General features: G+C 44.1%; 6 protein-coding genes, 1 long non-coding RNA gene and 2 pseudogenes across 8 annotated transcripts; 3 read left to right on the top strand and 6 right to left on the bottom strand.

Moving 5' to 3' along the window:
- Positions 1 to 2062: 2062 nt before the first annotated feature.
- Positions 2063 to 3462, bottom strand: LOC4347758 (auxin-responsive protein SAUR36-like). The gene has a single exon (XM_015756711.3). The coding sequence runs from the start codon at positions 2641 to 2643 to the stop codon at positions 2218 to 2220; it is 426 nt and encodes a 141-aa protein (XP_015612197.1). The 5' UTR covers positions 2644 to 3462; the 3' UTR covers positions 2063 to 2217.
- Positions 3463 to 4225: 763 nt separating this feature from the next.
- On the bottom strand, positions 4226 to 10614 carry LOC4347757 (auxin-responsive protein SAUR36-like). Its single transcript, XM_026020234.2, has 6 exons — positions 10415 to 10614; positions 10112 to 10187; positions 7781 to 7861; positions 7636 to 7704; positions 5082 to 5164; positions 4226 to 4782 (listed from the first exon to the last, which is right to left on the bottom strand). The coding sequence occupies exons 5-6, from the start codon at positions 5102 to 5104 to the stop codon at positions 4326 to 4328; spliced, it is 480 nt and encodes a 159-aa protein (XP_025876019.1). The 5' UTR covers positions 5105 to 5164; positions 7636 to 7704; positions 7781 to 7861; positions 10112 to 10187; positions 10415 to 10614; the 3' UTR covers positions 4226 to 4325.
- On the bottom strand, positions 6013 to 6664 carry LOC112936387 (auxin-responsive protein SAUR36-like; annotated as a pseudogene).
- On the bottom strand, positions 8514 to 8936 carry LOC112936358 (auxin-responsive protein SAUR36). Its single transcript, XM_026020138.1, has one exon. The coding sequence runs from the start codon at positions 8934 to 8936 to the stop codon at positions 8514 to 8516; it is 423 nt and encodes a 140-aa protein (XP_025875923.1).
- A 191-nt stretch (positions 10615 to 10805) lies between the features above and the next one.
- LOC4347756 (auxin-responsive protein SAUR36-like) lies at positions 10806 to 11462 on the bottom strand. Its single transcript, XM_066304285.1, has one exon. The coding sequence runs from the start codon at positions 11303 to 11305 to the stop codon at positions 10880 to 10882; it is 426 nt and encodes a 141-aa protein (XP_066160382.1). The 5' UTR covers positions 11306 to 11462; the 3' UTR covers positions 10806 to 10879.
- A 1626-nt stretch (positions 11463 to 13088) lies between these two features.
- On the top strand, positions 13089 to 14186 carry LOC107276969 (pectinesterase/pectinesterase inhibitor PPE8B-like; annotated as a pseudogene).
- Positions 14187 to 15664: 1478 nt separating this feature from the next.
- Positions 15665 to 18696, bottom strand: LOC112936414 (uncharacterized). 2 transcript variants are annotated; one of them, XR_010734987.1, is made up of 4 exons: positions 18519 to 18696; positions 18385 to 18434; positions 17951 to 17999; positions 15665 to 15806 (listed from the first exon to the last, which is right to left on the bottom strand). It is a non-coding gene; the product is annotated as an uncharacterized lncRNA (long non-coding RNA). The 2 variants fall into 2 exon arrangements; XR_010734986.1 differs by lacking the exon at positions 15665 to 15806 and adding an exon at positions 16964 to 17101.
- Positions 18697 to 18813: 117 nt separating this feature from the next.
- On the top strand, positions 18814 to 19533 carry LOC9267694 (auxin-responsive protein SAUR36-like). The gene has a single exon (XM_066304120.1). The coding sequence runs from the start codon at positions 18966 to 18968 to the stop codon at positions 19380 to 19382; it is 417 nt and encodes a 138-aa protein (XP_066160217.1). The 5' UTR covers positions 18814 to 18965; the 3' UTR covers positions 19383 to 19533.
- A 2754-nt stretch (positions 19534 to 22287) lies between these two features.
- LOC9271092 (auxin-responsive protein SAUR36-like) lies at positions 22288 to 23103 on the top strand. The gene has a single exon (NM_001424529.1). The coding sequence runs from the start codon at positions 22441 to 22443 to the stop codon at positions 22954 to 22956; it is 516 nt and encodes a 171-aa protein (NP_001411458.1). The 5' UTR covers positions 22288 to 22440; the 3' UTR covers positions 22957 to 23103.
- Positions 23104 to 24321: the final 1218 nt, after the last annotated feature.

The raw sequence follows: 24321 nt of genomic DNA, 5'->3' as shown, positions 1-24321 counted from the left end.
GCATCTATGCCCCTAGTGGGTTTTGGTTTATTGATGACAAACGATTAAGGGACTAATGCACTTATTGAGTGTATAAGCAAGTGATTAGTCCGATGAAGAAGCTAGGAAATGGACTTATCGATGGATGGGAATTAAAGAGAAGATATTGAAGATGCGGGTATGAAGTGACTACCTATGGCAAGACGGTGAAGCGCAAGCGACACTCAGTTGCGATGGACCATGCGGTGGTGAAGGGCAAGCAAGGGGCTTGGCGCCGACGAACCGAAACCGGTGGTGAAGGGCGAGTGAAGACTGTGTCGTGATGAACTGTGCGAGGCCATTTGAAGCCATGGATTATCCACATTAATCATTTGAGAAATGGAAGATAAAATGTCAAAGATCAAGAAGATGAGATCTTCCCGATGATCAAATGACTTTGACGTTGGTAACCCTCCAAGTGAAGAATCAATATGGTGTGAAGGTACTCCTACTGGTATAACTTTACTTTTTAAATTTGAGTTTAGGATGCCGTACTATTAAGAGGGATACCACATGCATATAATTGGTTGAATACTAGTGCTCAAAATGCTTCATGTTTGTGTGAGTTGAAAAACCTAAGCCAAAATTTTTAATCCCGAGTTGTTTCACTTGTCACAACACTTACACCGGGTTTCTTTGCAAGTTTTTCAACATCTCTTGAAGGTTTTGGACCATGTTTTATGTTGGGTTTGATAGCCCACGAAACTAGCTTTCCATAGAGTCCAAGATCTTCGAAATCGGAGTTCGGAGTAAAAAGTTATTGCATTTTTACTTGAGCAACATCAGACTATCCGATTTGAAATCAGACTATCCGATGTATCGAACTATCCGATTTTTCACAGAACTTCACTCTCTGTCTTTGTTTGAAAAATCCTTTCGAGTGAGTTTTTCTAAGTGTCGGAGTATCCGATGTTGGATCAGATAGTCCGATGATAAAGAGACTCCGAAATTTCATGGAACTTGAGTCTCTGTTTGAGGACAAAGTTTTTGCTTCTAAAATATCAGATACTCCGATTTAACATTAGATAGTCCGATGTCTCGGAAAGTCTGAAATTTCATGGAACTTCGTTCTCTGTTTCTTGTTGCCTTGGAGGTTTAAAATATCGGACTATCCGATCTTATATCGGACTATCCGACGTGGGCTGAAAGATTCCCCACCAACGGTCACATTTTGGGGGGATCTATATAAACCCCCCACCAACCCCTTTTCTAGGGTTGCCCAAACTCATTTCATTTAAATCTTGTTTTGGGTTGAGCTTTGTGCTAAGTGCTTTGGATCTTTGAGCTCTCTCCCTCTCTATCTCAAATCCCCCTTGTTCTTTGTGACTTGGATCTTTGTGTGTGGATTTGGAGTTTGGGAGTCTAGTGTGTGTTTCTTTTGATCTTGAGCACTAGGATTTGTCCAAGAGTTGTGTGGTGTTTATTACTCTTGGAGGTTGAGGACTCCTAGATGGCTAGGTGTCGTTCTTGGGCCACTGATCTACGTGTGGTTGGCCAAGAGAAGTTTGTGAAGTCCGGATCTCGCCTCCGCAAGGAAAGAGATACCCTTAGTGGAAGGAGGAGTGCATTTGTGCAACCTCACGAGGATAGGGTTGAAAAAGACCCGGCTCTTTGCGAGCCCCTCAACGGAGACTAGAATCCCCTCAAGGATTTGAACTCCGGGAAATACATCGGCGCATAAACCTCGGTGATATCCTCACTCTCTTTACCTTCTTGTTGCATTGCTTTGTGCCATGCTAATATTGTTGTTGGTTGAGCTCACCTCTTTGCTTGTGGATTGAATCTAGATCTCTTAGGTTGTTCTCTTGTTTGTATTGTTGTTGTGCAGGTCAGATAGTCTGATCTCAATTCAGACTATCCGATCACATAGGACTATCCGACCTGATATCAGACAATCCGACCCTGTTTTGTTTTAGCTTCCGCATTTATTTTAAAAATCGCCTATTCACCCCCCCCTCTAGGCGACATCAAGGTCCTTTCAATAAGAGAATGCAATTCATTCCTCTGTGCAACATCAATTTAAGGAAAAAAATGACAGCATATGTTGGCTGGACGTTTTCTTTGATTGCTTGCAATATTGAAAGGCTTACATGGCAATTTTCCTCTTTCTATTACCTACATCTAACTGTTCTAAACTGATCCAGGTATAATACAGATATAATAGAACTACAGGAGAAGACTTGGCTCTTCTTCAGGAAACTACAAGCAAGAAATATGCTGGTTGACTCCAACGGTTGGCACCATACAACCGGTGTAGTGGCAAGGTGCCACCATGGAGCTCAGCAATGCTTTCTCCACCTCAGCTGAAGCATTTCTCTTGAGCAAGCACATGGCATACTCCATTACCACAGCATCACAAGGCAACATGATCCTGCCATCGCTCGTGAAACCAAACTCCTCCTGTGACATCCTGAGGAGCTCACTGAAGACTGCAGTGCCGAGGTACGCCAACGGGACCTCGAATCGGCTCCCGTCCGCTGTGTACATGACACAGTGGCCCTTGCCTGCTACAGATGTGCAGCACTCTTCATTTTCTTTGGCTTTCATTGTGAGCCTCTTCCTTTCAAGTGCCGCCATCCTCTGCCACTTCTTGGCCAGTTGAGCAAGTCTCCTGGCACTGATCATGGTTGATTGTTGATCTTGGTTTCAGCTGGAAATCTGATGAGATGTACTATGAAGTGCGATGCCCGCTTTGTGGATGAGTTGATGAAATGTGATGGTGCTCAGTCTGCTAGATGCTGAATTTATAGGCCATGGAGCAGAGGCGCAGTACAGATGTCATTGAGATTAGTTGGCAAGGGACAAGGCCATGGGAATGGTGTGTGCGATGTCGCGGTATGATTGATTTGTATCAGATTTTGATGGGAGCAAGTTTTCGGTGCATGCTGGAACCGATAGTAGTAAGAGCCAGTTGATTTCAATCATTTCGTGGCTGCCATACTTCGTTTCAAAATAAAAAAAAAAGGGTGACTGCCATACTGAACAGCGTTGGGAACAGGCCGCGTGAGGAGAACATGTTAATTGAACCCATCATTTTCAGTTTCTATTGGAATACCGGTGGCTCTTAGATTCAGTACTATATACTGCTTGTGGTGCTCTCAGTTACCTAAATTGGTGCTCTGAATGCAGCCTTGGAATTGTGATATGCATTGCTCACACCCCTAAATCCCTGATATGTTGTTTCTGAACATCCATAAGAAGAAGTCTAGTCCAGCACATGGTCTGATTTCCCCTTTTTTTCCCTCCAACATCTAATGTGGTGTCCATTTTGTTCTTTCTCGCACTTTATTTCTTTTGGAGGATTATTGTTGAGTATTTCTTTTTTGAAAGGATATTGTATCGTAAGATTATTGTACCTGAATAATCATTTGAATCACGTTTCTAGAAGCTGAAGAAAGCCGGCTCTGATGTCGTATTCGACTTCTCAGCCTGCATGTGTTGCATTTGCATATGATGTTTCTTGTTGTAGCTGAGCTTTCTCAGTACAACATTTTTTGCAAGAACCCTTATCCATAAAAAGTAATATACCTCTTGCTAGAATGCCATATTTCCCTCTCCTTTTGCCTGATTGAGAGGAATGCCAGGCCATCTGTGTTTACCCATTTGGCATGTTTTGTTCTTGAATCAGTGTACATTATTTTTCATTTAAACTTTCATTTTGAGATCTTTTTTTACTACACGGCCTGTTTTCCATTTAAGATGTTAAATTTTGAGATCGTAATTTTGCGGCATTACTTGTTCCAGTTCCTATCCGAACATGTTACAGTTTACATCACCTAGGAATGCAAGACGACCAAGGATTCAGAGCTTCAATTATTTTTATCTGCATTTTTAGGCCAAGGAGGATTTCAGGATAATGTACATCCATACATGGTTCTGAACATTCTGAACATGACTTGTTGGCAAGCTGTGTTTCAAATTTTGACTGCTAGCACAGTAGCACTGGATAGCTTTCCTTGACTGTTTGCTTCCATCATTTTTCTATCTTCACCTGTACAATAGTATCCAGAAATTTCTGAACTACCTGCACGAATCAATATACCATATCGTTGGTCTAGTCCAAAGCATGTACAGCATCTCTTATGCAATAAAAAAAATACTCCTTGGCCACATAACCTGAGCTTTGATTAGAAAACATACAGACTTCCAGAACTCAGGAGTAACAAACAACTTCAGTTAAGAAAAAAACAGAGAACGAACTTGTTCCTTTGATGTGAATACTTGCAATTTCTATTTCTGACTTCATGTCTCCATATTTACATCATTCAGAAGAAGAAAAATGAAAAAGATTAACTCTACATAATTTGTCAGAAGCTAGAAGCTGCTACTTGTTGGACAAATCCCAAGGATTGTGCAAAGCCACTCCCATAGTGGCAAGGCTTCACAATGGTGCTCAGGAATGCCCTGACAACTTCTTCTGATGCATTTCTTTTGAGCAAGCACATGACATACTCCATAACCTCTGCATCACAAGGCAATGTGATCCCTCCATCGCTTGTGAAGCCGAACTCCTCCTGAGAGATCCTGAGGAGCTCTGCGAAGATCGTCGTGGCGAGGAACGCCAACGGGACCTCGAACCGCCTCCCATCGGCGGTGTACATGATGCAATGGCCCTTCACTGCCACAGAACTGCAGCATTTATCGGTTGCTTTGGGCGCCGTCCATGTAAGTCTCTTCCTGCCGAAGGCTGCCATTCTTTGCCACTTCTTCACCATTTGAGCGAGTCTCTTGGCACTGATCATGGTTGCTCTCTTTCTTTCTTGCCTGAAATTTTTTGTACGAGGTGGTATTCAGCTAGGAGTTGTGTTTAGCTTGTGGATGAAGTGGTGGTTCTAAAATGATGGATTTATAGGTGAGGGGAAAGAGAGGCATGAGGTTTAAGTGCAACTATCAGTGCAAGCTGGCAAAGGACACTGCCATGAGCTCAGAACATGCAATGTTTCAAGGCCAGGAATGTGGTTCTGATTAGATTTCTCTAGGGCCATCAGTTAAGTACATGCTTGAGCCATACCACAAAAATAGTTCGTGGATGTATGGACACCACATTGTGTGGCTATACTGACCTGTTTTGGTGTCCAAGACGCATGCCTCATGAGGACCGCATGTAGCCTGGGTCCATATTTCAGGGTCAGTGCCATTTCTGAGTCTGCAATGAGATATCAAATATATTAGGTATTTAATTGTATCATGTTTAAAATATCCAAAAGTGGCCCTTGGTTGAGAGGACTTCATGCCCATAACGCGTTTTTCCTGAACTGCCAGATTAAATGCATTCAGTGGTCTAAAAAAATAAGAATTTTCTCAACAATGTCACATTGCCTGTTTAGAAGATGGACTATTTGGCTAGCAACATCTCATGTGAACTCCATTTCGTTGTTTCTTCCTATACTTTTTCCCATAGAGCAATTTTACGGTTCTTGAGGAAATATCATGAGGTACCACTTTTTCTATTATAAATTTGGTATCTCTTGGTACCTAGGTACTGTGAGGTACCAAATTTTACACTAAATTTTTGGTACCTCATGGTATCTTCTCAAGGACCGTAAAATTGCTCTTTTCCCATATGACCTCCAGGACTAAGACTCGCTGGTGCTATCATTGAGTTAGGATGGTCCTACTGGACCAAGTTTATCAATAAGACTTGAGTCAATCATATATCTTTCTGAGACATAGCATGAGAGCTGTTAATTTCATCCATTGGATGAAAAACTTACAGGGGAGAAAAAAGGATAAAGAAAATAATAAAGGAAAGAAAAGAGTGGCTCCAACACAATTGTGAAGCCCCTATCGTCGTTTATTTTCATCAATGTTTGCCACGTAAATTCCTAGATATATATTTTATTCAACATTAAGAAAATCTTTAAAAATTCATCAATGGATAATTCAGTTAGCAAACTGCTCGCATCGTATCTGTAACACCTAACAGGGAAAACGATACTGATAAGAATAATCAGCGGAAAATACTCTTCGGGAAAAAAATGTTGAACTGGACTGTTAGGAAAAGTTTGTATCTTTGTCTCATATCTTATAATCCTGATAATTTACATCGGACTGAACAAAAACCATACATACTATCTGCAAACAGCAAATTGCTGATTGAGTCTCATTGGTGGAACCACACAACTAGTGTTATGACATGGCCTAACTATGGAACTCAGGAGTGCCCTCTAAACCTCCTCAGAGGCGTCTCTCCTAATCAAACACATCACGTACTCCATCACTGCGGCATCATAGGGCAATGTGATTTTGTAGTCGCTTGTGAAGCCAAACTCCTCTTGAGACATCCTTAAGAGCTCACAGAAGACCACCGTGTTGAGGTACATCAGTGGAACCTCGAACCTTGCCCCATCAGTGGTGTACAACACGCAATGGCCCTTATCTGCAACATACACTGTGGCTGTGCTGCAGCATCCATCGATGTTTGCAGTCTGCCGCCCACTGGATGCCACCATCATCTGCCACTTCTTGGCCAATTGAGCAAGCTTCCTTGAACTGATCATGATTCTGTTGTGTTCTTCGCTAAATGAACTTTTGTTCTGAAGGTGTGAATTAGAGATGCTTAGATTGCTATGCTGTTTGCAGATGAAGTGGTTGTGTTGAGAAGGCGATGGATTTATAGGTGAAGAGAGGCCAGTGCATGGGCAACCCAAGTGGAGGGCGGGACCAGAGGAGACAAAGCCATGAATGTTGCCGTGTAATTGTTGCAGTAGGAGACGGTGAGGACATTTTAATGTGACCGGCTGTTAGCTGAGTGGTGGAGCCTCTGCAACTAGTTTGATGATTGGCGATGTACTGTAGTACTGACTTGAAAACTAGGTAGCCTTTAAGCATCAGAACCTATGGACCAACCAGCCAAATGGTCATGTCCCCTTTGTACTGTGGTGCCCAGAACTGGTAGAACCCTCAGCTAGACTGGATGCTCCTATCCGAGCCATCTTGATCATATGGGTGTTCATTCCAGGCAACTTGCTGCAATATCTAGAGTTTTCTGTTTTTAGTTTCACCAGCATGCCATACCATTCATCATTGATTCAGTCCATGTTCTTTGGTCTGCATAGTTTCCGTGGGCATTGCCTGGTTTCCAGTTTCTGCAATACCTAGAGTTTTATGTTTGTAGTTTCAGCTGCAGCATGTCATAGCATTGAATCATTCATTCAGTCCATGCTTCTTGGTCTGCATAGTTTCTATGGGCATTGACTGGTTTCAGGTTTCAAGATAGTTAAGTCGTTGTCATCGTCAAATAAGACAATTGATATTTTTTTAGCGAAATACTTTGGAAGTGCTAATTTGTCATAAAAAATAAATAGTAGACTTTACTAATATATCAATAAAGCAGGATGGAGAGTAATGAATAGGATTTTTAGTGAACTATATAGGAGTGGTACAGTCTGAAACAGACTTGAGTATAGTAGACTGAATAAACATTCAGCTAGTGCGGAGGTAGAACCGTAAGGGCGACTATTGCTAGGGAGAAGGAAAAAACATATTGAGATGCAATAATGAGTATATCCTTGTTCGGAAACCGCATCAGAAATTCAGAATCAACCTATGAATGTATGTTGAAACCAAAGCATGAATTGAAAAAAAAAATGACATCTTTGAGAGGTAACAACTTACAAGCAATGGAAAGAAGCAACTTTGGTTCGTCAGAAGACGATGAAATTCTGCGTGTATACAGCAAATAACCTGTAGGCAACAGTCCTAAAACTTCAGTCTTTTGGGCAGAAGTTCTCCATTATGCTCATAGTAGTAACATACTAACATCTTGGATATGTCTGATGGTCACTTCAGGTATAAAATCTCTCTCTATCATATATCACCATCTGATCCTGCACTTTAACACCTAGAAGAAGAAAAAACAGGAAAATTAGGGAACTACTATTACTCTATTAGAGAGATCCTTCTTTGCGATTTCAGAAAGCGTCCACTATATACCCCAAAGCTTAAACAGGTTACAGGTGCAATACAACTAATCAGCATACCAGCGACAAATCTCTGCATTCACCGCTACAAATAAACAATCTAAATTGATCAAAATCGTTTTCTATGCCCTAGACCTGAGTCGAGCTGATGAGATGCCACGAGCACACTTCCGCGGACGCTGACACCCCACCCAGCCCACCGTCAATCGGGCTCCCCAAATGCCAGGGAGGAGCAGAAGAATCCATCATGGTAGCTGGAGACGGAGCCCCATGATGGCCAGCAGCGGTGAGAGCTGAGAGCAAATAGTGGCCCTCAAAGAACCACCTTGATGGATGAAAAGGTAATTCAGGGTAATTCTAGTTCCTTTTTTCTGCAAATGCTCCGCTCAAATCAATCTGTACCATTCGATGTTTGATCGGAAGGTCCTCAACAGAGGAGCTCACCTCTTCCAGAATGTACAGACACCCAAGAACCAACGAGTTCAGACTTCAGACAAGAAAGAAAGTGCTGGTATTTTTGTATGATCTGAATAATTAGTTTTCTTGTAGTAATCCTACATTTTACATGAGTAGCTATGTACAAACAGCTAGTTGATGGTTGAGCACTCCGACATTGTGGCATGGCATCGCCATGGAGCACAAGAACGCCCTCTCAACCTCTTTAGAGGCATCTCTCCTAAGTAAGCACATGACGTACTCCATAACAGATGTGTCGCATGTCAACGTGATCCTCCCATCTTCGCTTGCAAAGCCAAACTCCTCATGAGACATCGTCAGGAGCTCGCCAAAGACTGCCGTGCCAAGGTACGGCAATGGCACCTCAAACCGCGCCCCGTCGGCAGTGTACACAGCGCAGTGGCCCTTACCGGCAAGAGATGCAGTGCTGCAGCAATCGTGGCTGGTTCCTGCCGTGTGCCGGCCACTGCCGGCTGAGGCTGACACCATCTTCTGCTGCAACTTCCTAGCCAACTGAGCAAGCTTCTTTGCATGGATCATGGTTCTGCCTTGTTTTTGGCGAAATCAACTGCACTTTGTTGATCAGAGGCTTGGTTCTTGGATTGCTAGTATCTTGTTTGTGAATGAAGTGGATGTGTTCAGCTGGCCAAAATTTATAGGAGAAAACTGAAGAAGGAAAGATAGTGATGGGCCAGGAGACATGGCCGTGAGTGGTGTTTGTACGTGCAAGGTTGCTGGATCAATGAGATTTTGATTAGACTGACATGGGATCGGCTGCTTGGTGAACATTTGAGCGGTGAGTGATGGAGCCAATGCAAATTGCTGGATGATTAGCGATCTACTGTAAGCATCGCCCATGGCCAAGTGTTTGGGAGTTGGGACCTCCATATCACTATATACATCTGAATCGTGTTTGTTGCATGAGGAACTGAAAGAGCCCCCACACACACGGCTTGTCTTGTGTTCAGAACGGTAGTTAATCCAGGCAACCTGTGTGTCCAGGGCATTGCTCTGGAAATCTGGATCGGTCCATTTTAGTTCCGCTTTTGTAGCATGCGTGTCTTGTGAGTTGCAAATGATTAATTCAATCCATGGTTTCGTTGACAGCTGGAATTTTTCGCTGCCCCTGGTTTTGGCACTGAAAGAGGATGGTTTTGAATAATCCTTGTTATCTGACGACGATTTATCGCCAGCAGATGTTCAATCCTTGCAACTTGCTGCAACATCTCAAGTTTTCTGTTCGTAGTTTCATCATTGATTCTGTCCATGCTTCTTGGTCTGTATAGTTTCTTCCGGGCATTGACTGGTTTCAAGTTTCAGGTTTCAACACAGCTAAGTTGCCATCATCGTTATCAAATAGGACAATTGATTTATTTAAAGCGAAATATAGGAAACTTTGGAAGTGCTATTTTTTCATAAAATATAGATAGGAGACTTTCCTAATATATCAACAAAGCAGGATGGAGAGTAATGAACAGGATTTGTAGTGAACTATATAGGACAGTCTGAAACAGACTTGAAATATAGTGGAGGAGTAGAACCCTGAAGGCGACTATTGCTGTGGAGAAGGAAACAAATAGCAATAATGAGTATATCCTTGTCTGTAACATCGCATGTCAGAAACTCAGAGTCTGACCATGAAGTGTACTTAGGTTGAAATCAAGCATGAATTGGGGGGGAAAAGGAGACATCTTTGAGAGGTAACAACAACTTACCAGCAATGGAAAGGGGCACTTCCAGTGCATAATCTCTCCTTATCATATATCACCATCTGATTCTGCATTTTAATACCTAACAGAAGAAAAAAAAGAAAATTAGGGGAACTACTATTACTCTATTAGAAAAATCCTAATTTGCGATTTCAGAAAGTATGCACTATATGCCCAAGCTTAAACAGGTGCAATACAACAAATCAGCAAATTATCGACAAATATTTACACACACCGTTACAAATAAACAATATAAATCGATCAAATTTTCTACCGATTAGAGCATTCATTTCGATCCAAAACCCTCACCAGAACATGGGGAGAGGTGCGCGCTAGAGTCGACACGATGAGATGCCGCGAGCACACTTCCGCGTACGCTGACGCCGCGCCCATCGCCGCCGTCAGGCGGGCTCCACGTCGGTGGCCGCATTGTGGGGAACGGAGTCCCAGCGGCGGCCGCCGGCGGCGGCGGCGAGAGCAAGCAAACACTAACCCTCACCGTCGTGGATGAAAAGATAATTCTGGGTAACTCGAGTGGCTTATCTGCAAAAAGACTCCAGACTTGAGACTTCTCCGCTCGAATCGATCTGTACCGTGCGATTCTGATCGGAAGGTCATCAATACAGGAGTTCGACTCTGACGAGTTGAGAATTCAGATTTCAGACTTTTTGAGTTCAGAGTTCAGACACGAAAGCAAGAATTTCGACAGGAAAATTGTGCTACTTTTGTATTATCATCCGGATGAGTTTACATCAGGAGCTAGGAGCTAATGAGCTAAGTACAAACAGCAAATTGGTGGCTGATTACTCCGATATTGCGGCAGGGCCTCGCCATGGAGCTCAAGAACGCCCTCTCGACCTCTTCAGAGGCATCTCTGCTAAGCAAGCACATGACGTACTCCATCACCGACGCATCGCACGGCAACGTGATCCTGCCGTCGTCGCCGGCGAAGCCGAACTCCTCCCGGGACATGGTCAGGAGCTCGCCGAAGAGCGGCGTGCCTAGGTACGGCAATGGCACCTCGAACCGCGCGCCGTCGGCGGTGTACACCGCGCAGTGGCCCTTGCCGGCGAGGGATAGAGACGCCGTGCTGCAGCAATCATCGGCGGCGACCACCGCCTTCTGTCGGCTACCACCGGCTGATGCCATCCTCATCTGCAACTTCTTGGCCAACTGAGCAAGCTTCTTTGCACTGATCATGGTTGATTTGCTAGCTTTTTGGCTAAACTAGATGCAGTCTGGTTGATCTGAAATTGGATGCTTAGATTGCTAGTATCTTGTTTGTGAATGAAGTGGGTGTGTTCAGCTGGCCAAGAATTTATAGGTGAAGATTGATGAAGGTAATGTTCAAGTGTAGCCATCAGCCTGACAGCCTATCACCACAAGTGATGGGCAGGAGAGACAATGCCATGAGTGATGTTTGTATGTGCAGCGTTGCACATTTCATTGAGATATTGATGAGATTTCCATGGGACCAGCTGTTTGGTGAAAGGCTGAGTGGTGAGAGATGGAGTGAGTTCAACTTGCTGGGATGATTGGCGATCGCATCGTCCTTCATGGCCCAGAGTCTGGGACCTCACTATCACTACGCATGTCTGAATTGTGTCGTTGCATGAGGAACTGATTCATTCAACCCATGGTTTTCTTGTCTGAATATGTTTTGGCGCCCCTGGTTTTGACACTGAAAGAAGACGCCTGAAATTGCTGAACCATGACGTCATCTGATGGCAATGCCGGGATGGCCAAAAAAATGGCGGGAAACAAAGACATTTGAGAGGATTCATACATAGTACTCCTATTTGGCGAGTTGTGTTAAGAAGGAAAGGGTCGTCTGCACCGTGTATGCTTCAGACTGCCGCTGTTCGTAAAACTGAAAAATAAAATTAAAAACTAGATAATGCGTGAAAACGGAAATGATACACTAGTTAAGGGAAGTGTCAAAATAAAACTAGAAAGCTTGAGGTTTATGCTCGAACGATTCAAGGTCGGCCAAGCGTCCTCTTCTCGGTCTATCAGTTACAGAGTTTGTAAAAAATGGAAATGATATGCAAATAAAGGCAAATGCCAGATTGAATTTAGGCCCTCTTTGTTTAGGCTTAAGCTTATTGGCCTAGACTTTTAAGTCAGCTTATTGGCTTATATGATTTATAAGCCAGTGGATTTAGGCCCTGTTTCTTTCAGATTGGGATTATTATAATCTAGATTATTGAGTCAGATTACTATAAACTAGATTGTTATAATCTGTAGTAGAATAAGTGGTTAGTTGTTTCTTTCCTAGATTATTAGAGTCTAGATTATTGGGTTTGCAAGTCTAAAGAGAGAATGGGGTGGCATGGTGGGTAATTTTTTTCCCAATAATCTGGAAAAAGCTCACCTAAATGAGCTTATCAGATTATAATAAAGCTACTTCAATAAGTTATATGTTTCTTTCATCTTACTCCCAATAATCTTGATTATAATAATCCCAAGCTAAAAGAAACAGGGCCTTAATATCCTAAGTTTAGTGGTGAAGTCATACATCTATCTCATATAAGCCAAAAAAAACTTCTCCAGCCTAGCTTTTGGCTTAATAGTGTTAGAGTGGCTTATGACTTCAAAAAAGCCAAATGAAAAAGCTGCTTGTTTGTTTTGGCTTAGACTTTTCGACTTATAAGTTGGCTTATAAGCCTAAACAAAGATAGCCTTAGAAAGGTTGAGGCTTATCTTTGCCTATCCATCCGAACATAGATCAGCTAGCTAGCCTTGGTCACTCTCCCTTTTTGTCAAACTGAGTTGGAGTTCATCTCGTAGTTTAATTTTCCATTTGAAGATCACCCGGAACCTATAAATTCAGAGCCACAGGATCCGTTGTCAAACCACATCGATCAAGTCCAGATTCATCATTAGCTTCATCGACGATCAACACCAGAAAACACACAATCCGCCGCATTGCAAACAACCAAACCAAGCTAGAGAAGAGATCCATCAGCAACTTCGTGATCATATGGCTATCCTGGATAGCAACCCGCCGCCCGCCGCCGATGCCGTCGTCGCAGCAGACGGCTCAGGCGACTACACCACCATCGCCGCCGCTGTCGCAGCCGCGCCGTCGAAGAGCACCAAGAGGTATGTCATATACATCAAGAAAGGAACTTATAACGAGCTCATCACCATCGGCCAGAACACATGGAATCTGACGCTGATTGGAGACGGGATGGATGTTACAATCATCACCGGGAACCAGAGCGTGGGCGGCGGCGTCTCGTCGACGTCCAAGACGGGCACCGTCAGTAAGTGGCATTTTCTTCTTGGATTCAAATGTACATTGTACACATTATGTCTCATTTTCTTTGTGAATAAATGTAACAATGTATATATGTGTGCAGCTGTTGATGGCATTGGCTTCGTCGCCATTGATCTGACCATCGAGAACACGGCCGGAGCAGAGAACGAGCAGGCGGTGGCGCTGCTGTCCAACTCCGACGCCTCGGCGCTGTACCGCTGCGGCATCAGGGTGTACCAGGACACGCTGTACGCCAAGAGCAACAGGTAGTTCTACCGCGACTGCCGCATCTCCGGCACCGTCGACTTCATCTTCGGCGACGCCACCACCGTCTTCCAGCACTGCGACGTCGTCGCCCGCCTCCCCCTCCGCGGCCAACAGAACACCATCACCGCCCAGTCCCTCGCCACGGCGGCCAGCGCCACCGGCTTCTCGTTCCAGGACTGCAACATCTACGCCGACGACGACCTCCTCCGCGGCGCCCCCGCCGGCGGCGTGGAGACCTACCTCGGCCGGCCGTGGCAGCCGATCCCGGACAGCCCGCCGTTCTCGCGCGTGGTGTTCATGGAGTGCGGCATGTCCGACGTGATCGATCCCAAGGGATGGCTGCCATGGGAAGGGAGGACCGACGTGTCCAACGTCTACTATGGAGAGTACGAGAACACCGGGGATGGTGCTGACGTCAGCGGCCGCGTGAAGTGGACTAGTTTCCACGTCATCCAAGACGCATCGGAGGCGGCCAAGTACACGGTGGAGAACTTCATCCAGGGGGACAAGTGGATTCCGGGGACAGGGGTGTACTTCGAGCCCAGCCATTGATCAATTAATGAATACTCCAAGCTTAACCATAAGTTAGGTCCAGTAGATAATCTATGCTAATACTAATACTAATTTATGTCTAGATCATGGTTTAACTAGTGGATCATTTATACTTAATCTTTATTATGCAACTTAAATATATTCCTTTCATGCATGAGTTTTCTCAAAAGGAAATAAAGAACAAAGGAAATTTCGATGTTGATCGATCAAAATGTCAGGATTTTTATAGGCAGGGAATTGTTTGAGAGTAGCAGCAACCAGTAGATGCAAAGTCGCAAACAGCAGTTGGTAGTTCTAATGGGCGATCGATCGCCCCCCTCCCCCTCCCTCCCTGGTCCCTCCACCTGGTTTTCTTTTTTGGTACCGCATTACTTTTCTATTTTAGTAAATTTATACACCTAAAGTTTATACACCTCAAGTTTACACATCTAAAGTTTAGAGACCAAAAATTTATAAGTCAAAAGTTTATATATCCGATTCAAATTTGAATTTGAATTCAAATATTTTTTATATATAGTATTTCTATACATCTAAAGTTTATACACCTAAAGTTTATAGACCTAAAGTTTATAAGTCAAAAGTTTATATATCTGATTCAAATTTAAATTTGAATTCAATTTTTTTCATATATAGTATTTCTATACATCTAAAGTTTATACACCTAAAGTTTATATACCTGATTCAAATTTGAAGTCGGGTATATAAACTTTTGATTTATAAACTTTGGGTCTATAAACTTTAGGTGTATAAACTTTAGATGTATAGAAATACTATAAATAATATTTGAATTCAAATTTAATTTTGAATCGGATATATAAACTTTTGATATATAAACTTTGGTTCTATAAACTTTAGGCGTATAAACTTTAGGTGTATAAATTTACTAAAATAGGGGAAAGTAATACGGTGCCAAAAAAGAAAACGTGGAGGGAGGGAGGGGGGAGGGGTGGTGATCGCTACCCCATCGCGCATTAGTGTTTCCGGCAAACTGCACGCAAATTCTTTAGTTTTAGCGTTCGGAAATAATCAAACGAATTCGCTAGCGATTCAAATACAGTACGAATCTGGTGGCAATTCGACCTAGCCTTTCAATATGGGCTGAAATTCACCGTCTCCGCGGAACGTATGGGCTTTTGTGGCGGCCCATTTCCTCTGTTCGGGCCAATAAAGTCCAGAATATCTCCTACCGCGAGTCCGCGAGATGTGTTGCCGCGACGTTCAGAGTTGAGAGTTTCAGGCATGGATGAAAGGCTACTGCCAGGACAACTCGTGACGCTAATTTTCTGCATCATGGATCTTATGTAATGTACAAACAGCAAATTGATGGCCGAACACTCCGACATTGTGGCAAGAACTTGCCAGTGAGCTCAAGAATGCCCTAGCTCTCGACCTCTTCAGAGACATCTCTCCTAAGCAGACACATGACATGCTCCATCACCCAAGCATAGCTCGGCAACGTGATCCTGCCATCATCGCCTGCGAAGCCGAACTCCTCCTCGGGCATGTTCAGGACGAGGTACGGCAATGGCACCTCGAACAGCTCCCCGTCGGCGGTGTCATCCCCATGTCGTCCTTCTCATGGCACTATCAGTGTCACAGTGTCAGCTCGAGTTCATTCATCTGCAAACGAATCATGGGCGTGCTTAATTGTTCTTGGCTGCAAGCCTGCAAATGATTAATTCCAAACCATAGGCTTGCTTTGTCTGGGCTGTAGTTCTGTACTACGTGTTGCACTTTTGTTGATATGAGGCTGAATGCTTAGAGTTATGCATGGTATGTTGTTTGTGAATGGAGTGGATGTGCCAGGAATTTATAGGTGAAGGTTGAATAAGGAAAGATCAAGGTTTAATTAAGTGTAGCTACCAACACAAGTGATGGTTAGAAGACAAGTCCATAGATGTCACTATGTCTGAAACTCTCTGAATAGTGTTTGTTGCATGTGTTCAGGCTTCACAACACGGCGGTGGTTGATGCAGGCAACTTCAATTCGATCGGTTTTTAATTGCACTTTTGTACGCAGCATGCCCAGGGCATTGCTCTTCATCGGTGGGTTTTACTTGCAACTACGATTAATTTCAATCCATGGTTTCGTTGTCTCGACTGTACGTCAGAAAGGGTTCGGAGTTCTAATCTCCGAACCAGCCGAATTTTTTTTTCCAATTAATCCATGCCACTCAAAGCTCATCCAGCCAGGCACACCATGCTCATGTCATGGCGCTGTCAGTGTCAGCTCAAGGTCATTCATCTACTGGAGTATTAATCTGCAAACGAAGCATAGGCTGCAACTTGCATATATGTCATGGTCATTACTCTGGATCGATCGATCAGTTTTAATTGCAATTTTGTAGTAGTCTCTGTAGCATGCCCAGGGCATTGTTCTCCAAGTCTCGATTGATCGATTTTGCTTGCAGCTATATGTACATGTATCATGCATTTCTTGAGAGTTTGCTAATGATTAATTCCATTCTATGGTTTAAGTCTTGAGAGTTTGTAATCGCGAGAATAGGCTTAAGTCCTTGTTTTCCTCTTTTTCCTCCTTTTCTTCCTAACCCCCTTCTTTTCTTTGTTTTGCCTTTCGTGTAAATTTTATTTCTTTTAATACAAAAGTGCGCAATCCTTTTGCGTATTCCCGAAAAAAAATTCCATTCTATGGTTTGCTCTACGTGAGTAAATTCGGATTCCTTTTTGAGCGAGGGCAAAGGGGGTCCGGAGTTTTAATCTCCGGCCCCCAAAGGCCGATTTTTTTTCTCGTTTTTTTCTTAGCGAGGGCACGGGGATGATTAGATATAGATTGTCATTATCAATCAACAAGAAAAAGTGCCAGATGCCGGATGTGATGCGCGCTCCCGATTTACTGCGCCGGCGGCTGGCCGTCGCGCTCAGTTTGCCCTCTTTTTCTCGTGTCCCATCCAAAACTGCCAGCGACAATGCAGACTGTCAGGTCGAGATCATACTCCCTCCGTCTCAAAAAAAAAAGGCAAACCCTGATTTTCGTGTCCAACGTTTGACCGTTCGTCTTATTTAAAAAAATTATGAAAAAAATTAAAAAGACAAGTCACGTATAAAATATTAATCATGTTTTATCATCTAACAATAATGAAAATATGAATTATAAAAAAATTTCATATAAGACGGATAGTCAAAGTTGGATACGGAAACCCAGTGTTTGCCTTTTTTTGGGACGGAGGGAGTAATGTACTCCCTCAGTTCCAAAATATAACCACTTTTAAAATAGTGCTTAGTCAAATAATTTTAACTTTGACTTTTGATAGTGAAAAAGTTAAAAAGGATCGATCACGTGAGAATGATAGTTCCTAGATTTATCACTAAACAAATTATGCTACTCCATTTATTCAAAATAACTTATTTTTGTAAATACTGTTAGTCAGATGGCATCTCAAAAGACTGTGTCGAAGTTTAAAAAAATACTTATATTTTCGGACAGAGATAGTGCTAAGCTAGCAATCTCTGCAAAGGAATCGCCTGTCAGAAAACAAGAGTACGTTGTTGATCACTTGTCAGAAACACAAGAAACCCCGCGCCATGGCCATGATCAGCTGAGCTCGCTGCTGCCAACAAGCTCACCCGGATGGGCGTCCGGCCGATAGCACATCTTTGTAACGCTACTATACTACAATCTTCGTCCCAAAACATAAGAACATAAAACCAGATGGGACATACTTTTCAGATTCATAATATTAAGAAATGTCCAATTTAATTTTATGTTTTTATATTTTGGGACGGAATGAGTACATGATACTTACAAGTTGATTTGGATACATGAGTGCATCTTGCATCTGGTATTGTGATACCCTGTCCTGGATGACCAAGCAAATTGTCAGGCAATAGCAAAATACAGCCTTGAAAAAAGTTGCACACAGGTCACTTCAATAAAACTAGGGACAACAACCTGACTAGACTGAACTTTCATGCTAAAACCGACGGCTTGACGAATACCACCAACTGGATGTAGACCAATTGGAAAACGTACGGAATATACCCAACCAACGACAATAGATGTCACACGTGCGATGCTACACAAATCAAGATACAAACAAACTGCTACAAACTGAGATATGGAAACTGTCTGTCGAGCAAGCTGTGTTGCGTGCAAGAATAAAGGCACTCCAAACCACGGCCCATATGCGATTGCAATTTCAAGTGCAGTGACTACACAGCAAAAGGCAGGAAAACGAACCCTGAATCGATCTGCTCAGGAAGATTCGACGAACCTTCGTCTTCAGATGTCTGCAATCAATCACAGGGAGAAAAACAGTTAAGGTTGTCAAATCATTTTAGAAATGATATGATTGCTTTTGAACAAACACGAACCAGCTTGCTTATCTCCAAATATCTTGATACAGGAAGGTGAGCTGAATAGTTAGTGAATTTAGCACATCCATAAAGGCTGGACCTTGGATGGTTGCATAAAACCTCTGCCCAGTTCAGCAGCAGAGACTGTAGCATGTATCTGATAGAACAGCTACTAATCCACTACCATTGCTTCCCCAGTGCACCAAGTGATGGCCCCAGCAAAATTCTAATCTGAATCTCGCTGCCTCCCGTTGGGGACACCATTGCACGCATCAAGCCAATGGCCTTGTCCCCTGCAAATGTTTATTAGTCATATAGAACGAGATGTAGACTCTCTCTATGCCTATATATATTCTTGAGATTGCAAGAAAGACACCATCACTGAGTCCAAAAAGTCACAAGGCTAAGCATTTCCTAAGCAACATACCTTAGATTCTGAGAACCAAAGAACAACCAGAACCAGCCATGATACATTCCAAGAGGCTTGCTCAGCTGGCGAGGAGGCTGCAGAGGGTCAAGACGACGGCCGCCAGGGAAGACGACGCCTGCTGCACGACTTCTCCGGTTGCAGACAAGGGCCGTTGCACCATGTACACGGCAGACGGGAGGCGGTTCAAGGTGCCATTGCCGTACCTCGGAACAACGGTCTTCGGCGAGCTCCTGAGGATGTCACAAGAGGAATTCGGGTTCGCCGGTGATGGGAGGATCACACTGCCCTGTGATGCGGCCGTGATGGAGTATGTCATGTGCTTGCTGAGGAGAAATGCATCGGAGGATGTTGAGAGGGCGTTCCTGAGCTCTGTAGTGATGTCTTGCCAAGATTCAAGCTGTGGAGTGCCACCTGTGGCCTTGCACCAACAATTTTCAGTTTGTAGCTCCTGAAGATATACAGAGTTTTGCGCTGTTTACTGTCCTTTTTTCCCCCTCTTGTCCAATAGTAGCGAAAAATAGTTAATACACGACAATGGAAATGAAGTATTGGCAGACCAGCATTGAATAGTATAATATACTTCACATATTCTTTTTATGTTAATGGCATTGAGCATGACTGCATGAACTAACATTAGGCCATAGAGAATGAGGAACCGATTCATTTCAAACTCAGGCTTTAATGTACAGATTTTACACCATAGAAGCTAAGGGGCGCAATTACCATTTAGAGGTGTGCTGCTATGCTAAAATGAATCACATCTACCCCCGAATAAATTGTATTTGTTAATGGAATGCTGATTGGTGCACAGCAAACTACTACTGCTTTACAAGTTTGCTATTCTACAGTTTTCTTATCTATGCAGTTCTTTAAGAATTTCATATATAGTGTGGAATCAGTCGTTACAATATCTGAAGTTGTTCTTCAAAATGCAACAAACCAATTAGTCAGACAATATATACCAGCACAAAATACAAACATGCTGTATGATTTGCATGCTGATATTCCATTTTAGAGTATGTTCAGGTTGAGCAAGAGAGAGGGCTAGGCATAGAGGGTCTACCCGTTGCGTGACCCTCGCGTCGCCCTCACGCGGGCGACTAGGGGGAGAAAACCCTAGCCGCCCGCGCCGCCACCTCGCCGGCCTCTAGCCGCCTTGCCGCCGCCGGAGCCAGCCGCCGGAAACCGCGCGGCCGGCCGGGAAGGCGGCGGCGGGGAGAACATCCTCGGGGAGCCCTTCCTCGGCGTTGGAGGCGGAGCAGCGTCGACGGGGCGGTGGTCGACGGAGGCGGCGGTCGATGGAGGTGGCTGCGACGGATCCGGGCACGCCGGAGACGGATCCGACCCCCCCGGGCGCGGATGTGGCCGATGACGGTGCTCTGCGTCCGGCTGCCAGTAGAGGCGGGCAGCGCGTCGGCTGCGGCCGGCGAGCGGAGGTGGTGGCAGCTCGCGGCGACGGCGGCCGACGGAGGCGCGCGGAGGTGGCTTCCGCTGTGCAGCGGCGGAGCTCGTGCGGAGGTGGCTGGCCGGCGACGGCGGAGGCTAGCGGCTGCGGAGGCCAGCACCGTGGTGGAGGCGCTGCGGCGGCCGGCAGCACGCGTACGGCCAGGCGTGTGCGGGGTGGCTATCACCAGCGTTGAGCAATGCGGCTGAGCTCCCTCGTCGCCGTGGTGGCCTATGCGTGGCTAGGTGAGGCAAGGAGGCCGGACAAAGGTGGCGCCGGAGCCGGAGCGGCAGCGTTTCCGGCGTCGGCGCAGGCCTAGATGGTAGTGCAAAGGGAGCTGGCGGCAGTGGGTCGTCTTCCTCGTTGCCGGTCGGCACCCTCGCCCTTCTTAGAGCTCCTCCCCTTTTTTGTGGGGAGTTTCTAGGTTGGATTGAGGCGGCAGCTTGTCAACGGGGGAAGCCCAGGTTGCTGAAGCAATGCCACCCAGTCCAGGGTTCTCCTTTGGCCAGATTTGGCGAGGAGACTGGCGGGTGGTGGATCGGAAGGTTCGTTGAAGTCAGTCGATGGCGGGGCGTTGGTGCTGTGTGGTGGCAGTCCTGTCGTTGGCAGGACTGGAAGCTGGCCGGCGGAGGGGCGTCGGTCAAGTGTGGCGGAAGCCATGTGCCGCCGATGTTTAAATGGTGGTTTCGGATTGGGCGACGGACCACGGCGGTAGAGGGTTCCGAGCGAAAGCTTAGCCCAATTTCTTTGGGCCAACAGTGACTTCGCCTTCAGGCGTGGTAACCCTCCTGAGGGCACTGTTGAGGTACCCATCCTCCCTCAGCAAGGAGCTCTGGGTGAAAACCTTGTCCAATTCCTTGGACGGATGACGACGGCGTCTTTCGGCGTCGCAACCCTCGTGAGGGCGTCGTTTTAGAGTATTCGTGTCGTGGTGGTGTTGTTGGCCCGGTGGCGATCGGTCTCGCATAGCGATGGCCGGTTCGGTGCTTGGCTTCCCTCTCTGTAGCGTGTGTTTGGGCGGTTGGCATATGGTTCGGGGCGTGTGCTCTAGTGCACATCTTTCCTCGACAGCCAGCTGTCGATGTAAAACTTTTCTTCCTATCTTAATTACATTGAAAAAAAAAAGTATGTTCAGGTTATCGTTGGTAACAACCACAAATAATATCATAGGAAAAAGTGCAGATACTATGTACACCAGAAAGTACGATCGCCACCAGAACTTGACTGAACCCAGAATACAGTGTGTGCAAAAGGAACCTCCACTTGAACATAAAATTGGCTATATGCTGAAGTTGGATAGCTGATAGGCCAATAGTCTGCCAAGAACAAAATGCAGGGAGAATCTATGGATTGTAAACCACAGAGATTTATAAATCAAAGAACCAAACAGCAGATATGGAAGTGATAAAGGAAACAAGATAAAGGCAGGATTGCAGGAAAAATATATGGTCTTGTAGACCACAGATCAGAATCAAGCGATGAACAGCAAATCTTAAATGAGTAAAAAGCGCCAGATGCCAGATAAATTGATTTATTTTTAAAGAAACTACGTTAGGCTGTGCAGTCAGGTTAGTTGCAGCGGTGAACCAAATATAAAACAAGAACCCATATCAATTTGAGATCTCTTACTTGGACGTTTAGTATTTTATCAGAGGATTTCAGTACTTAACAAACCTTGGGAATAAAGTTTGAAAACCAGCTCACTTCTCTGTGCAGTAATCCTGAAATAATTCTTGATAAAATGTTAAAAATGCATTCTGTCCACCTCAATACAATGTATAACCCGTTACAAATGTAAAAGCAATAAGTAGGAAACTGGCTACCATAATGAGAAGGATAAGAATGACAGAGAGGAAAGATAAATAGAGCGGACCCCAAAGTGCACAAGTAGGCTAAGAAGCGAAGTGGGAATCGAATTCAATCATGAAGAACGAGATAGCAACATTTAGGAAGATAGAGTACATGGCTTTGTCTCTTGCTAAATAGTCATATTGATGGCTACACACATCAGTAGCTTATGGCTACAATTTTCCATTGTATGCTATATAAGTTCATGAAACTAGTACATGCCACTTCAAACCATCCATAAACTGAAGCACCAATACACTCACAACAAAAGCTCATCTCATCAGAAGAAACACACCATGATCAATCCTAAGAGGCTAGTTCACCTGGCAAAGAAGTGGCAACATATGGCAGCTCTTGGGAGGCGGAGGCTGACGATAACGGGAGCAACTAAAGAAGGCAACCTACGCTGCTCATCAGCCATCGCAGATAAGGGCCACTGCATCATCTATACAGCTGATGGAGAGCGATTTGGGGTTCCATTGACATATCTGAGTACAACTGTGTTTGGCGAACTCCTAAGGTTGTCTGAGGATGAATTTGGATTCACAGGTGAGGAAAAGATCACACTTCCTTGTGAGGCAGCAGTGATGGAGTATGTGATGTGCTTGCTTAGGAGAAAGCCCTCGGAAGAGGTGGAACAGGCTGTTGTGAGCTCTGTCGTAATGCCATGTAATTACAAGAGTAGCACTAGCATGGTTTCAGTCAATCTTAGCCAGTCACTAGCTATATTTTAGCTACTGAGAAGCACTGTCTTCATGATGTGTGCTCCTTTTTGGTAAATCTTAATGAAATCTAGTGTGTAAATAGATGTATATACCCCAGTAAACAAGTAAAGAAATGTAGTTTTGCAGTTGGTTCAATATTCCAGTATTGATTTTACTTAAGCAACATTCCACTATTGATAATTTGGAGCAACAATGAGGCTATTGTACAGACATGAACTACTTGGTCGGATCAATCCAGGGTTCAAGATCCTATTGTACCAGCGCGTAGTAAATATTTTAGCAAGGTTCTAAACAACTTTTATAGTTTTCCCTCTTAAATTACTCCAGTGAAGGTGAGCAATCCTATGCTACTGAGACTTGAGAGACATGGAAAATGCTGAAAAAAACACCATGGGTCACCTCAGGAATTATCCCCCTCTTAAAATGACTGAAATGAGAAGTAGTTCACTCTTCATTCAAACACATCATATGACAATATACACATGAAGATATACCTTTTTCATTAAAAACACTCCTTATTGATGTCACAGAAAAAGTTTCCAAATGTAAGATCATGTTTTACAATATGTGAAACCAATGTAAGGCCTGAAAATTGAGAATACGTTTTACCTCATATAGTAACTTACAAGTGACAGCGGTAAATCATGGGAGCTTTCAGCTGACGTATTTAAAGATTTAAGATTCCCTGAATGGCTGAATATAACTGCAGGCATAATTTTCTCTCACTTATCCAATGGTCCCTGACTCCACAGAAAGAATTCAAAATTAGATTCCATAAAAAGCGCTTCCCACTAGACTCCACAGAAAGTACTACATAGACAGGACCTAGTAAGCTACTATGAAACTACCAATAATAAACATAACAGGAGTAATGCGATCATTATCCTCTACTCAGGTGAAGAGATTAGAGGTATCCAAGTGTACCACTAAACATCCACACATCCATGCACAGGACAGTATTTACACCATGGCAGGTACAATCCTTGATATGCTTCAGTTTCAGGGCAAGTCAAGAGTTGACTCGTTGAGCTTCATCCTCTGTAATACTCTCTCCGTCCCAAAATATAACAATTTTTAGCACTTAGGATTTGTCCCAAAATATAACAACTTCTCCACCAACATTCCCTTCCCAACCAACCACAACCCACCACCATTCACTTTTTCCACCTACCTCCACTTCTCAACCAATCACAACGCTTTTCTATTTAATTTTACCTGCTTTCTTAATAACCGTGTTCAACTCTAAAACTCTCTATATTCTGGGACGGAGGGAGTACATGAGATAAAACTCAATAGCAATATATAAATTTTGAAAAACCTATACAAAAATGAGTGAATACATAATTATATACAGTTAGGATTTTGGCATTAGGC

This window comes from Oryza sativa, chromosome 9, assembly GCF_034140825.1.
Source record: "Oryza sativa Japonica Group chromosome 9, ASM3414082v1".
In the NCBI taxonomy this organism is placed as follows: Eukaryota; Viridiplantae; Streptophyta; class Magnoliopsida; order Poales; family Poaceae; genus Oryza; species Oryza sativa.
Note: the sequence above shows the minus strand (reverse complement) of the source record. Positions and strands in the feature narration are given on the sequence as shown.